This window comes from Clytia hemisphaerica, unplaced genomic scaffold (genome assembly GCF_902728285.1).
Source record: "Clytia hemisphaerica strain Z4C2 unplaced genomic scaffold, Clytia hemisphaerica genome assembly, whole genome shotgun sequence".
Lineage (NCBI taxonomy): Eukaryota > Metazoa > Cnidaria > Hydrozoa > Leptothecata > Clytiidae > Clytia > Clytia hemisphaerica.
In genome coordinates this window covers 1,195,759-1,210,759 of record NW_027103551.1, presented here as the reverse complement: position 1 = coordinate 1,210,759, position 15,001 = coordinate 1,195,759, and the positions used below count along the sequence as shown (strand labels likewise).

General features: G+C 37.5%; 2 protein-coding genes across 2 annotated transcripts; one reads left to right on the top strand and one right to left on the bottom strand.

The window, feature by feature from the left end:
* Positions 1–1,345: 1,345 nt before the first annotated feature.
* Positions 1,346–2,850, bottom strand: LOC136800197 (gamma-interferon-inducible lysosomal thiol reductase-like). The gene is made up of 2 exons (XM_067056819.1): positions 2,315–2,850; positions 1,346–1,965 (listed from the first exon to the last, which is right to left on the bottom strand). The coding sequence occupies exons 1-2, from the start codon at positions 2,730–2,732 to the stop codon at positions 1,580–1,582; spliced, it is 804 nt and encodes a 267-aa protein (XP_066912920.1). The 5' UTR covers positions 2,733–2,850; the 3' UTR covers positions 1,346–1,579.
* A 1,502-nt stretch (positions 2,851–4,352) lies between these two features.
* LOC136800196 (E3 ubiquitin-protein ligase rnf146-like) lies at positions 4,353–10,118 on the top strand. Its single transcript, XM_067056818.1, has 3 exons — positions 4,353–4,464; positions 8,835–9,025; positions 9,548–10,118. The coding sequence occupies exons 1-3, from the start codon at positions 4,395–4,397 to the stop codon at positions 10,085–10,087; spliced, it is 801 nt and encodes a 266-aa protein (XP_066912919.1). The 5' UTR covers positions 4,353–4,394; the 3' UTR covers positions 10,088–10,118.
* The last annotated feature ends 4,883 nt before the right edge of the window (positions 10,119–15,001 follow it).

The window sequence follows — 15,001 nt, the reverse complement described above, 5'->3', positions numbered from 1 at the left end:
TTGACATTAGAATTATTTGACTAAGCCATCATTATTTTTGTCGAGATTTTCCCTTAAAATGAAGAAAGCTGCCTTTTGGCTTCATCGTTTTCCTCGCTGAGTAGGATGAAGCGTATGTTTGTAAGTTTGTATTTGATCGAAACTGCGTAGAAAGCCGTCATCAGACCCCTGAATAAAAATTTCGCATCAACTTTTATGCCATATACCTAATAAGTTTGCTTCCCTTCTTTTAGTAAATTTCCAAACTCGTTTAAATCTCTGGAACTAAAAGAATTGAGAACAAAAGAATTAAGAACAGCCCAGGCTGAGCCAAACATTTCTGGTTCTTATAAGAAAAGCTTATAACACCCAGACTCCTTTTCCAAACATTTCCAGGATAGAACTTGCTCGACCAATTCAAGGAAATACTATCTTTACTTTAAAACCTTTTAGATTTTTCTAAAGAAATGCGTATTGTTAAGTTTCTACCCAAGGATAGGAGAGAGTGTGCCACCCTTTCTCCTGGATTGCCCCCACTAAACCCTGTTAATCCTTCTCTAATTGCTCATCATCTAGCAGAGAGGCATAAAGTACCAAGTACAAACTCTTCGGTATGACCCGGCTGGGGATAGAACCCAACCCGGGGGGGGGGGGGTAGTAGGTTTGCGAGGTGACGGGTATGTCCGAGCCGAAAAACGAAAATCGACCCTTTGAGAGACAAAAGTTTGGTGATTTTGGGACCCTTTAAGAGACTTTTCCTAAATTTTGGTCTATTTTTTCCAAATTTTGGTTTGATTTTTACCAAATTTTGGTCAAAATATTTGGAAATCGTGACCCTTTGAGAGAGAAATTTTTGATTTTCGTGATTTTGGGACCCTTTCAGAGACTAACCTTTGAATTTGTACCCCTTTCAGAGACCAGGAAACCAACACTTTGCGCACCGTAGCCAAATACACACCTGTGTCACAGACCCGCTGGGACCCCATCCCCACTGGAAAATCTGGCAAAAATTTCGTCCCCGGTAAGAAAAAAACCTGGAATTTCAGCCCCACTGGGAAATTGACTTATATTTCATCTCCACTCGAAATTAAATGTTTAAAGATTGCACTCCAAAACCATCCCCACTGGTTTTTGTAACCTTTGAACAATAGAATTTCTATCCCAATTGAGATTTCAATAGGAATTATTATCCCCACTGAGGAAAAAGTTTCACCGGGGGCTGTGAGACAGGGGTGTCCAAATGCTTTACCTTTGCGCTTATGTCATTAAAGAAATTGTGAAACAGTTCTTCTTGAGTATAAATTTGAGAAATTTTAAGAAAAAAGTGGTTTAAAAGTAAAAGGGTCTGGTAAAGACAAAATCGAAATAATTCAATCACATTCTATTTTTCTCGTTTTAAATTTGAAATGTGCTTTATTTTTAAAATTGTAAGTTTTTCCCTATATAACAAAATATCATGAAAAAATTCCCTAAAATATCATAAAAGTCTATTTACAGTATGCAGAGGTAGGTAGATCTTGATAGGGAGCTCAAAACGTAATAAGACATAAATTTCGAACTCCTCTTATCTTATCCATCCTCTAAATTTTATTTTCAAAACCTAATGTTTTTTGACACAGATTGTTTGCTTGGCTTGGGAGCAAGCAGCTGGCTTAGCACCAGTATATGCATTGCAAATGGTTGCTAACATGTTACTACTCAGTCCATTTTGAATAGCAGTGGTGTGTTGACCATTCATGGTTAACCAAGGAACGTACTGATGTGGTGGGTTCAAAGCCTCTGTTTTGAGGGCCATTCGATGTTCTAATTGCTTGCCTTCATCGCCTTCGGAGCACGTGTAGATTGTATTATAATCGATTTTAGCAATTCCAGCACAGTATTGAGCGTTGGTTTGTGTTGGGCCGTATTCTTCTAAGCAATGTAAGAAAGGGATGATTTTGGATGCATCTGGATTGTAATGGATTGCACATGTCTCGATGAGGTTTCCTATAATGAAGAGGATAGGTTTGATTTACACGATAAACTCGGTTTTGAAGATTTCTTTTTCAATTGAATTTGTATGATCAAATACGTCATAATTTTGATATTAATGGTAAGTACTGCATTTGGAAACTTTCAAAGATTATGGATTACTGGACGAGTAAAAGAAAATTACAGACGCAAACTCTTGGTGCTAACGGTTTGAAAATCATTTTAAGGGAATACATACACTACAAAATATGCTGTCAGCTTGAGGGATATTACATTACGGTTAGCAAAAACTATGTTGTCGAATATTTTTCGTCAACATATTGTGTAATCTGAGCAGCCTTTAAGAAAATTCAATAAATCTTACCTAAGCATTCAGCCGATCCATGTTGGCAAGTGAAGTACCATGAGCTACCGTACGGTTGTTCTTGTGCATTACCATATGGGATAAATTCAAAGTTGACGATTCCTGAGCTGGCAAGTTTTTGGTAGGTTGGGTATAATTGATCACGCCATACTCCACGACATCCTGGACATAACGATTCGTAGTAGAAAGACACATTAACTGGAGGTGGTCCAACTTCGACTGTCTTCTTTGGTACTGATGGGTGGAACCGAATCTTACCATCCTTGATGATATTACAGAAAGACTTTACACCACATTTAGTTGCAATGACGTCATTTTGACACCAGTACGATGGACCTTTATGGCATTCATTTTTCTTGGATTCTGCAGCCAAGGATAAAGCTACCAAAGCGCTTGCAAGAACTAAAAATCGTAACATGTTTGTATCCTTGTGTGTTCAACCTAGAATATGACAACGAAAAAAAGTTCATCAAAACACAAACTTTATACAGGGAAACCACACTGTTTGACAAGCATGACAACCTCGTGATCTTTCTAATGTTTTGATGACATAACAACCACTTATCCCATGATGAGAAATCAATTAAAAGCATAGCGAGGGAGAGCTTTATACATCATTTGATATTCTAGACACTTCTTCTTAAAAGGGTTGCACTCCTCCGGAGATGTTTTATCAGTATAAATGATTGCTTTATGGAACTTTCTTTGAATTATTTGACAAATAAAGGATCAGCATTTTATTAATTTTGCTAAAAAGAACTCATATCGTCATGTCACATGATTATCATTAGCTATGACCCTATGCTCCTCTTACGGTGGTCCTTTTAATGTCGTACCCAGAGCAACTTGCACCACTTTTTTCTATTTTACTGATGGATGTGATTCTATTTAATGTCTTTAATTGGCAAGTGCTATCAGAATCATAAAGAAACGAACTAAAGTCTGTCTCAATTGCAACGGAGAAAAAATTTACTAAAAAGAACTCATATCATATCATCATAGGTGTATCACATTCAGGCCAGGTAGAACAAACCGTAAAAATCGAGGGGGGGAGGCTGAAGGCTCAAAATGAGATAAAATTCGCTAGGAATTCGAGATAAAAAATCTCATTTGCTCAAAAGTGGTGAGGCTGAAGTATCGCAGGTCTCCTAGCTTCCGCCGGATCTGTTTTTTGTTTTCACTGACGGACTTGATACAATTGAATTGGTGAGCACTGCTATCAAAATCATAAATAAACGTACTAAGAAGCCTCATCATTCTTATTAGGCTGCACGCATCCCTTCTGATATGTTTTGATATAGGGGACGCTCGTCGTGTATAAAACTCCCGTCTGACAGTTACCCCAATGTGTTCTTATATAAATATAAATCTTACTTATGTAAATTGTGTAAAAGAGTCTATCTATAGGTCCTATAGCATCAAGGAGGCCTCCCCAGTAGACCTTCAATTCATGCAATAACACGATTTCATTTCCAAATTCACGCATTCATGCAAACCGCTGGGGGCACCAAGCTAACTCAATAAAATCGAATTAAATCCAACTCAGCAAAAAGTTTTATTCAAGAGAAGAATAATATTCCCAACCATATATGAACAAAAGAATTTGAAGAAATACTCAAAGTGCCGAAATTATTCTAGAGCCTAGGTTTATGCTTTAAAAGTAACCTAGGTTTGTACCAACCTCGTTCCCTGCGCATTATCAGCTTTTTGATGCTTACTGATAGCGCTAGATAATATTCTCTGGCGTCAATCAGTAGTAACGTAAATAAAGCCTGGGATACACGGGGACGAGGTTGGGTTTGTACTTTAAAACTTGGGTTTGCGATTTGTAAACTTAGGTTTGCGCTTTGACTACGTGAGTTGTTTTTGAATTATAGCATATATAGTCCTCCAACATTGTTGAAATTGCTGAGTGGGCGACATAGGCCTGAAATAGGTTCGATAGGTAATATTTTTTCGGGCGTCTTTTTTGTTTGGCGGCTAAAAACGATCGTGACCGGTTACCGGGTATACCGTTCTCCTTACTTTTATCTTTTCATCCGGAGCTTCAAGCTGTAAACAAAAACATTCAACTTTCAAAATGGCGGAAAATTCGAAGGTAGAAAAATCTGAAAATTTATCAACAGACCATCAACTGGGTCATGACAAGGGTATGTGTTTAAATACTTTAACCTTTTCACTCCCAAGATTTTTAGAAATCGACTTTTCTTAGATAAGGTTGTTTTTTTGCCTTGGTTTCTGCCTTTTTTCATGTGTTGGCCGTTGTTAACTTTTGACTTTTTTCAAAGTCAAAATAAATTATGATAAAGCGACTTCACCACAGCCGTAATCTTTGACATGCATTGGATGCTAGTATTATATATGTCTTTTAACTCTTGCTCAACACAATGTCATGATGTTGGATAATTACCGTCAACTGCTCTAACTTTGAATTGGGACAATTGGTCAAATCTTAGAGGGGATATGGTTGGTTGATTTCTGGACTGTATTTTCAGTTACTGTTTAAATCTCTTTGACAACAAGCTTGTTTTGATACTTCAACCAAGTTTATCAATCAAACTTTGACCACCCCATAATCACAACCAAATGTATTTTTAAAGCATTTCAAAAGTACTTAATTTAAAGAAGTAATAACAATTTAATCACACTCACGCTGCTCATCATATCTTTGATGCCATCTTTTGTGTTTTTTTTTCTACAAAGACTTTTTTCCAGCGTTTGTTATTATTGACATGTCAAAGTTGGTCTAATATTGACATCTCTCATCTAATTCCGACACCCTTCTTTAGAGAAAGGAATAATATGAAAGCTTGAATCACTGATTGAAAAAGGATTATCCTCTCTGACCACTAAGCAAGAAAAACAGTTTCAACCTTTCTATAAATTTCAGCTGATAAAAAGGGTGTCGGAATTAGAGGAGGGGTCTCGACATAAGACCAAGTTACGGTACAGATCTCACAAGAAGAACGGAAGAACAGACTTTTTTTTATATCTGTGTTTGGACGCTTGTGCATTTACGCGTTTTCTCTTAAAGATTTGAACCTCCAAAGTCATTTGATTTGAATTAATGAACAACGTATTAAAAAATACACAATTTCTCTTTCGCACCGAGTAGGCTTGTTTTAAATTGAAATATGAAAAAAATCTGTTGTGGAACACACGCGAATGTCTGGAATGAAGAAGACCAAATTAGTGGCAAAACGATGGAGCGTTTGATGTCCCTCGCGCGGCAAGTTACACACTCGTTTTTTGTTAATAGAACTGGAAGCTGGAACCTCGATATTCCAGGATTAGAAAAAGCTATATATACCTGTTATCTTTTTTCTTTAAAGAATCAACAAGCCATCAACATCGATACATTTTTTCTTCTTTCTTTTATTGAAATTCTTTTGCACACGGTACAAGAAAGTTAAATGTCTCTTCTGATTGGCTAATTAAAAAAGAACAATAGAGAAGCTGCACAGCTCAGCAAAAAAAGGTGAAAAGTTTCAACTCTTGTTGCGCTCAAAGCGACAGCCTTTGAAGGCTTAATTTATGTAATTCATGCAATAAATAAGCCGCGTTCCTTGCTCGCCGACCATAAAATGCTGAGTGGGTAGCGGCCTTAACAATCAAATAGAATGGGCTTTCCTCTGATGTAAACACATGGCTCCGAATGGGGTTCTAGGTCCCCCCAACAAATTTAGGTCCCCCCCTACGATTTAGGTCCCCCCACTTTTCAGTAAGGTTCAGGTCCCAGTTGAAATATAAAGGTTCAGGTCCCTGCAAAAATTGCTTTCAAGGTTCAGGTCCCAGCAAAAAAAGCTACTGTCATTTCTGGTAGTACTATTACTAGTTTTTTTACGTATCAACATGGGACGTCAACCAACTGAGGAAGAGAAGAAAGAATTCATGTACATCATAAAAATGCGGGGTTAAAAAAAATTGGGGGTCCAAATTGAAAATTTAAATAAATGTTGCCCACCATGGTTGGGCAACGAGAAAATTTTGGAATTTTAAGGGTGGAAATCTGCCATTTTTGCCTACATTTTGATAGAATGTAAGAGATAATAAATTCAATAGAAAAATCCTTAACTTATTAACCAAAACAATAGTGAGGGGGTATTTTACAGTTTCCTAATTAGCCCCCCAGAACTTTAGTGTAGCCCTTCAGCTCCCCCCACTTTTTTAGGTCCCCCCTGAGTTTAAAAAATGAGACAGCTCCCACCCACTTTTAAGCCAATTTGAGATTTACACCCCCCCCCAAATAAGTGGGGGGGGCGGAGCCATGAAACAAACCTCAAGTCCTCTCCTGAAAATTGACATTGGGCGTACTGTATTTCCAATAATTATATAAAGACTAACTTGAAGACATCAAGAGTGAAATGTAGCTAAATGCTTAGAACGCCTTGCGACTTAGATTTTTTTTTCAAAACTGTAGATTAGACCCCAGCTCGAACCACCAAAGTCTCTTGTCACTGATTCTGAGTCCGGCACGCTAGCAATGAAAATACGAAATTTGAAAATGTTTATAAAAGACACTACTACATATACGGGTGAACAGACCTCACGGGCTAGGCTAACTGATCAATTATATAGATTACTCAAAAACATGCACGTAACACCAAGGCAAATCCGTGCGATTTTGTCTGAATGACTAAGGCAACATGCTTTAATTTTTCAATGTGATCATCCCCCCCTTCAACAGCTAACTAAATAAAGTACTCGATAAGGAACATTGAGAGTGAAATTATCTGGAAAAATAAGGGACTCTAGGCTCGGAGCTAGCTCGGAGCCAAGTTAAGGTTCCTTATTATATTGAAAAAGCGTATACTAACAAACGATACGGAACTCGTGAGAGTGCTTTTTAAACCTTTGTCTTTGTTTATCTTCACAAGGTTTTGTTTATCTTTGCAACTTAGTTCTCACTTTCGGCCTTTTGTCTATTCATTTTTAGCCTCCCACCTTCGATTTCAGCCTCCCAACTCCCGCCTCCCAGCTTTCGTTTTCAGCCTCCCGTCTCCCACTTTCGTTTTCAGCCTCCTGCCTCCCGGCTCCCACTTTTCCTGTATGCCTTTTTTCTTTTGTTTTTGCAAAAGCTCCAGAAATGAAAATACCATAACTTCGTGTAATGCCAAAATACCTTGTCTAATTCCTGCATAGCAACTATCTGGTCTTTAAAATGTTTATGATAAAACCTTCTATTACTAAACCTACTGAATAAGATGTGTTATAAAAAACACTCTAATACTCATAACTACTTTCAGCTTGGAAAAACCATGTGCTTTGTTTTTTATATAAATAAACCCTCATATTCTTTTAACGCCCCCTGACAATTAGGCTAGGCTAAACTTACTTCTTTTCTCTTTCCTATTCCAACAATACAGTACAATGCTTTATATATTTGAACATAATGCACATTGATAGAATATTTCCCATGCATTGTATTATTATATATTGAAATCTGCAATAAAAACGAAAGTGGTCTCTTCTTCTTGGTGGCTCCATCGGAAAGCCTCCTTCTTTTAAATGATGAAGGTTTTAATGACTGGCCCTAATTTTTTACATTAATGGCTTTTTGATAATGACAAACAGTCATAATAACTTCATTTGTTTCAATCATTGATTCCAAGGATTGAATTCTTTCTTATAATAGTTCTCTAAACAAAAGTGGGAATTTGATGCAAGCGTTATTTTTTCAAAGAATTATTTCTGATTAGATGCAAGCACTTTACCTTCATTCGATTGGATACTTCTTTTTAAACAATCACACGGCAATTGTTTGAGTGAGCAAAATAAAACAAAATATTTGGCGCCTTCACTAGTGTTTGCGATTGAACAAAATAAAACAATCTACTTTCCAGGGGTGTATTTTTATTTTTTCGATTTCTTCATGTTTGCCAATCCGTGGAGTCTTTATATATACCATAGCGAAAGCTCAAGAAACCGGTTAACTTAGTTTTTAAGTTTTGCAAATCCCCAAGATAGTCGTTTAGGAGAACGCAATGGTCTATTGAATAACAAATTATCTAGGTAACTTATGTGGAGTAATTAGCTATTCAAAAATCGCTGCGTTCTCCTAAATGACTATTGGAAACACTCATTTTTTCCCGCTTTTCTCTGTCATCTTTTATTGGTTTCTTTTGTTGATTGCTTGTGTCATTTCTTGAAATGGAAACACACAGTTTTTCCCCAGCTAACTTTGCAGACGAGATAGTTGACTACACGAAGCTACGGAAAAGGGATAGCGTTCAGATAAACCATTCACCCATTGCTTATTCTTTATGAAGATATTTGGTAATCTGGATCGCTTCTTTTATCAGGCAATTTGATTAGTCAATAACATGTCACAAATAAAAGATTTTTTGAGATTATAAATGCAACATCCTTATTAGGCTATATTACTGCTGTTTTGAACCAGGATCAGGAGCATGAAATGTACTAAATGCACTAAATCCAGGCAATGCTGTACCTCTCTTACAATGAGTGGCCCCATAATCCAAAACAAATCTACATATTTTTCTTTGGTTTCCTTTTTTAGATATGGAGACAGTTTGGTTAGAAACACATCCAGAATGTCCTGTGTGTCTACAGCCATGTTTACAACCAGTTCAAACACCCTGTCTACACGTCTTTTGTTTCCTTTGTTTGAAAGGATTTGTGTATCGAAGCAAACGATGTGCTCTATGTCGAAGTGAAGTACCTTTTGAATACTTTCAAAATCCAGTTGTGGTAGGTATTCTTTAGATTCTGAATACTGATTCCCTGCCTTTAGTTATTATTATTGTTATTACTCTATTTGGTAATGAAGGTCTGTACAAAATGCAATTGAAAATTTACTGATGTGGACCTACTATAAATAAAAATAATTTTATGTGTCACTTTAGCCCTTGAAACATGAAAAAATCACTTAAAGATTCTAAAGTTTTATACTTTAATAATGTTTTGATTTTTAACGTCAGAAAATGGCAGGCACATACGCTGTTGCTGCTGGCTTTTTTAAATCCGAAATAGTACCAAGGATCAAACTTTGCCTTAGATTTTGTTCAATATAAACACTTTTTTGTTATTAGACATCCAGTATATTTTGTAGAAATAATATAGCTTTATCAAGTTTTTTAGTTTTCTTTATTCTTTTTTTCAACTCAAGCTTCAAATGGATATTTTTGGAAAGTTTTTTTCACTGCTATTATTTAATTCATTCCCTTCACATATTTTGTAATCAAAATTAAATTTGGGAAATTTTCCTTTCAGGTTAAAATCAAGAATGGAGAAGCATCTCTAACCTCTTCAACATCAATAGAAATCACTGAAAAATATAATTGGTTTTATGAGGGTCGAAACGGTTGGTGGGAATACGATGAAAGAGCACAGGTTACTTTAGAAGAAGCATTTAAAACAGAGGCTCGCTCTTGTGAACTTCTTATCTCTGGTTTTTCATATTTCGTTGATTTTGGTGACATGGTTCAATTTCGTAAATCACATCCGACTCGCCGGCGTCGCATCAAGAGAGACCGAATTGGTGTTGATCGTAAAGGTGTGGCAGGACTAAAAGTCAGTTCATGCACAACCTCTTCTGAATCACAAAATTTAGATTCAAGTAAATCAGACACAGACTTAACTTCATCAGAAAAAATAAAAGAGAAAAGCCAATCTGATCTCGCACTAGATACTGATGACTCGGAACAAGAACTGGTATCGCAGGCTAGTGGAAGTGTGGATATTCCCAAGCCTGTGTCCTCTACAACATTTGATGAAAATGAACTTGCAGAACAATTGGATAAGACATTATGATCAGAGTAGTGATGTAATATTGCTTCCATTATGAAAATTGAAGTAAGTTACCTTGTTGTTGGTAACCATAAAACAATATCTCCAACAAAACAATAAACAATATTTCTCCAATAAAACAATTAACGATTATTAACTCCACAACACGAGTAACGTTTAACCATAAAACAATATAACACGACTTCAATATAAATAACTCCAACAATGAAACCATAAAACAAACAATGTACAATTTCACTTGTATAATTCCAAGCTCCTCCACAGCTATTATTTAGTTAGTTTATTGATAGTCTAAAGGTAAAAGTATCAATCTGCTTTCTTTTCTTCTTTTCTTTAATTGTCCTTGAACCGATAGTAATTCTTGAACCATGTCAATTACATTCACAAAATATCAGGCCACAGTCTCACGGTTTGCTGTTTCCTGAAAGTGAATGTCTCTTCAATCTCGGATGGCTCTTCAATCTCAAATGTCTATCGTATCAAATGTCTATCGTATCAAATGTCTAACACTTATAGCGTGATAACTTCTACCCGTTGTTTTTGTTTTTTGTTTTTTTTTGTTTTTGTTTTAACACGAACAATGGTGATGTGGTTATTGTTCACCATTAATTACGACCGATGTCGAATCCCCTGATTCAAGCACTTCCATTAGGGAAAAGGGGGATGCGCCTTTCTTTGTCAGAACGTTGGCCAGTTGATGACTTCCGCCAATCCATTGCAGGATGATTTCGTCAGTATTGATCATTTGACGTAGAGCGTTTATCTCTACACGGAGTCGTCTGTCAGTCACAGCCTTTGTTGAACCGGCACATTCAAAGAGTGATCTGCTATCAGTTAGGCAGACAACTTCTGGTGTCTTGGACAAGAATTCTTTAATCATTTTTGCCAAGAAAAACGCTGCGTCTGCACCATCTACAGAAGCTAGTGTCTCGGCTGCAAGAGTTGATCGGACTACTCGACGAACCTTGTTTGAGCTCCAGGAAATCGGTGATGATTTTCCTGAGCCATCAGTTAAGAAGACAATGTAGCCACCTTGACTTTGACCACCTTCAATGTTGTTAAAGCTGGCGTCAGTGAATACCTTGATGCTCAAGCTATTCAAATTCAGTTTTGGCACCGTCATGTGACAGGTGTGAGCTTTTACGAACTTTATCGTCTTGTTAACAAGTTTGATGTCAGATATTGTGGCTGTTCTTGTTCTTGATGACAAATCGCTTACCGTGAAGCTGATTTCTGGTCTTGACATACATGCCAACCAATTGAGCTTACCAAGTGTTTGCCTCAATTTAGTCCTTTCAATTTCATTGATTGGATCATCGTTTACGCACTTCATTCTCTCTGATTCTAGAGTGATTGGTTCCAATTCTGTGACGTAATCATTTTGACTGATGGTAATAGTTCCATCCTCGTGTTGGTTGAGATTAATGCCAATGTATTTGAAGTGTTGTACGTGTTCGCTGCTGGTCCTGAAGATGCCCTTTAGCTTTGATATAGTATTTGTGAAGGTAGTGCTTCCTGCCCAAATCACATCATCAACAAAGCACACTAATATTCCGATTAATGATGCATTAGATGACCAGATGAAAATCCCTTGATCTAAATCGATGGGCTTTCCACCAAGTTTGATAAGCTCACTTCTTAATTTTAAATACCAGCTACGGCTTGCGTCAGCAAGGCCGTATACGGTTTTGGAAAGTCTCCAAAGGTACTTGGTGTTGGCTTCCTTTGGTGGTTGAACAAACACTTCTCGATCAATTTCCTTCCCTTGAAGGAAGGCAGTTTTGACATCTAGGGAGTTGAGTGTCCAATTGTTTGATGCAATAATCGTCAATGCTAATCGTAATCCTTCCTTTGAACAGGTAGGACTATCTGTCTTGAAGTTTTGTATTTCTTCGAATCCACGGGCCACGAGCCTTGCCTTGACTGAAGGTTGTCCATCAATTAATTTTGGTGTTACCACCCATCTCAGGCTGATGGTTTTCTGACCTTGATCAGGTACTTCAGTATATACTGAGTTGTCAATCCATGATTGCAGCTCCTTTGATTTTGCTCTGACTATTTCATCATTGTTGGCAATCAGAGTAACTTCTTCGGGACTTTCATCAATTTCAATGTCTTTGATCTTTGCAAAGTTTATTGATCTCTTCATCCCAGTTTCTGTCTCTACATTAAACCAGCCTTCATGCTTTCCTCCAACTTTTCCTGCCCTTGAAAGGATTCGGGCCTTTTGCCACTCTCCATCGTTGTCTTTATACTTGAGACAAAGATTCGGTTTCAGTTTAAGTTGTTCCTTTTGAGGAGGATTGTGTGTCTCAACTGAAGTGGATTGAGTTTGTAATTGCTGGGTAGGTGTAGTTGGTGGATCATTACTGATGGGTGTTAGAGAATCTTCTACGTCTGATTCTGATTCTTCTGATGATTGATGGCTCACGTTTGGAATGTTTAATCTTGGGAGTCTTTCTTCAGTGGTACTGGTCGTCGTTTCCGTTTCTGCTTCCGTTTTCTCCTCTGAATGAATGGGTTTGTCGTTTTCATGTACCAATTTAGCGCGACAAGGATGAACACGAACATAGTAACTCCCATGTTTGACTAGAATTTGCTGACCGTCCTGACCAAGCACAGTTCCAGGACCCTTCCATTCGTTGCTATCATTTCTCTTGTAGTATACACGATCTCCTGTAAGGTACTTGATTTCTCCTGAAGTCCTAATGTTGTGGGCTAAAGCGCGACGTATTCTCTCTGAGTGTTCGCTTGCAATAAAGGCTTCTCTTGCTTTGTGAAGTACTTCAAGGTTTTCTTTCATCATTTGTGTGGCTGGTTTCCCTGATAAAGCTGGTGGTTTATCGTCTATTAGTGAAGGCAACTGTGGATTCGTTCCAATGGATAATTGGTATGGGGTAAATCCATGTGCGTTATGCAGTGAATTCTTTGCATTTACACACCAATAAAGGGCAGTGTTAATGCTGCACTTTGTATCGTTTAGTACTTTATCAAGCATGTTGGAAAGTGTTTGATTATGTCTTTCTACAATGCCATTTGACCAGGGAGATTCAGCCGCAGTAGTCTTTATCGTGATTCCAAACTGTTCTGCTAGATTGATTAATTCCTCATTTGCAAACTCACCTCCATTATCCACGAGGAACTTCTCACATGAGCCATAGACGGATATCCACGTTTTTAGTATTGCCTCAATGACTGTGGTCGGATTTTTATCCTTTATAGTCGTTGCAGCTGACAAGCGAGTACACATATCGATAAGATGGAGAATTATTTTCTTATCGTAGAATTTCAAGTCCATGGCAACTGTTTCAAGAAATTTTGATGCCATGGGTAATCCAACAACAGGACGAGGTGGTGATCTTCTGTAGATTTGGCATGTTGTACATTCCTTGTCTACTCTTTTGATTTCTGATATCAACTCCTTGCTGTTACTCCATGGTGCCCCTGCTTTATTGATAAGAGACAAGATTTGGTTGAGAGATGGGTGAGCAAACTGCCGGTGAAGTTTTTCAGCAATCGAGGACATGTTTTTGTCCTCTTTCGAAATGAAAACAAAATTGCATTCAAAAGGCTTGTCTATTGAAGCAATTATTTGACGTGGTTTGGTCAGAGGAATGGTATAATGTCCACTTGAAGTTGTTGCTAGGTGAACAGTTTCCCCCAATGCATTTGCACTGTCATTCTGAAAATCCAGGATCATGTCAGCTCTTTTCATGAATGATTTTGATAGTAACAAGGGTAAGTCCTTTGGTATGACGTCTGTGTTTATCTTGACCTTTGTGTTGCCGATAATAGCAGGGATTGAGACTCTTCCACAAGCCTGGACTTGTTCTCCGTCTCCGAAGCGATATAGGCTTTTACTGTGATGATGCTTTACCTCTCTCTTTTCTTCATCAGATAAAGAGTTGACATATTGTTCAAGCCAAACATCTCCACAAACCGTCTTACTGGCACCACAATCGAGCAAGCCACAATTCCAAGTTTCTGATACTAGATGTTTAAGTTGACCTGGTTTGTTGCTTTCATTATGAAGGACGATTTCATGTACCATGTACGTATCATTTTGTTTCTCTGGGCAGTCTTGTTGCCAATGGTATACGCTTTCACATATCACACATCTAGAAACACGGCCATTCTTGTCAAGTGGATTTTTTGCCAGGTTTTCTCGAATAATCTCTGCCTTAGTTCGAACAGCAGGTTTCTCCTGGCGCCAATTATTTCCTTTTTTATTGAATTTTGATGAGGAAAATCTTTGGTTGTAATTACGTTTTAACATAATACACACCTTCTTCATCTGATGATGTTGGTTGGTAATCGTCTGGGTGGGCCTCATTTGTATAAAACGCAGGCTCTGACTTGATTTTTACAGAAGACATACTGCTTTCTAAATCTCCTTCGATAGACTCTTCTGCAAAAACTTTTATTAGCTTTTGTCTCACATCTTCGTAAACTAAATCCGTTATTGTTGCTTTTATGAGTCTTTCATGAGAATTGTCGAGATTGGCAGCTTTTAGTAGCCGATATGCTAGCAGATCATCTGGGTAGTTAATATAGTTCTTTATCTTATAATATCTTTTGTCAAATTCTGTTAGAAAATCTCGTATCTTCTTCTCTTTTGTTCGTCTATAAGTCTCAAATTTCTCAATGGCATCAAACTTTTCTGTCAACTTATCCTTTGCATAGATCTTATCAAGCCTATTGATGATGTTTTGAACTCCATTTTCAGAAGATATCTGCTCTCTCGAAAGTTCCAATGCAGCTTCTTGTGATTTCCCGTCAAGAGTGAGTACAAGGGACGGTCCTTGCTTCTTTTTGTCTAATGTTGTAAGCTCCGTCCAAATTCCAATTAATTTCTTCCAATCCTCATAGTTCTTACTTTGGGATAGCAGAGGAGGAGCTTTATTATATGATGCTGAT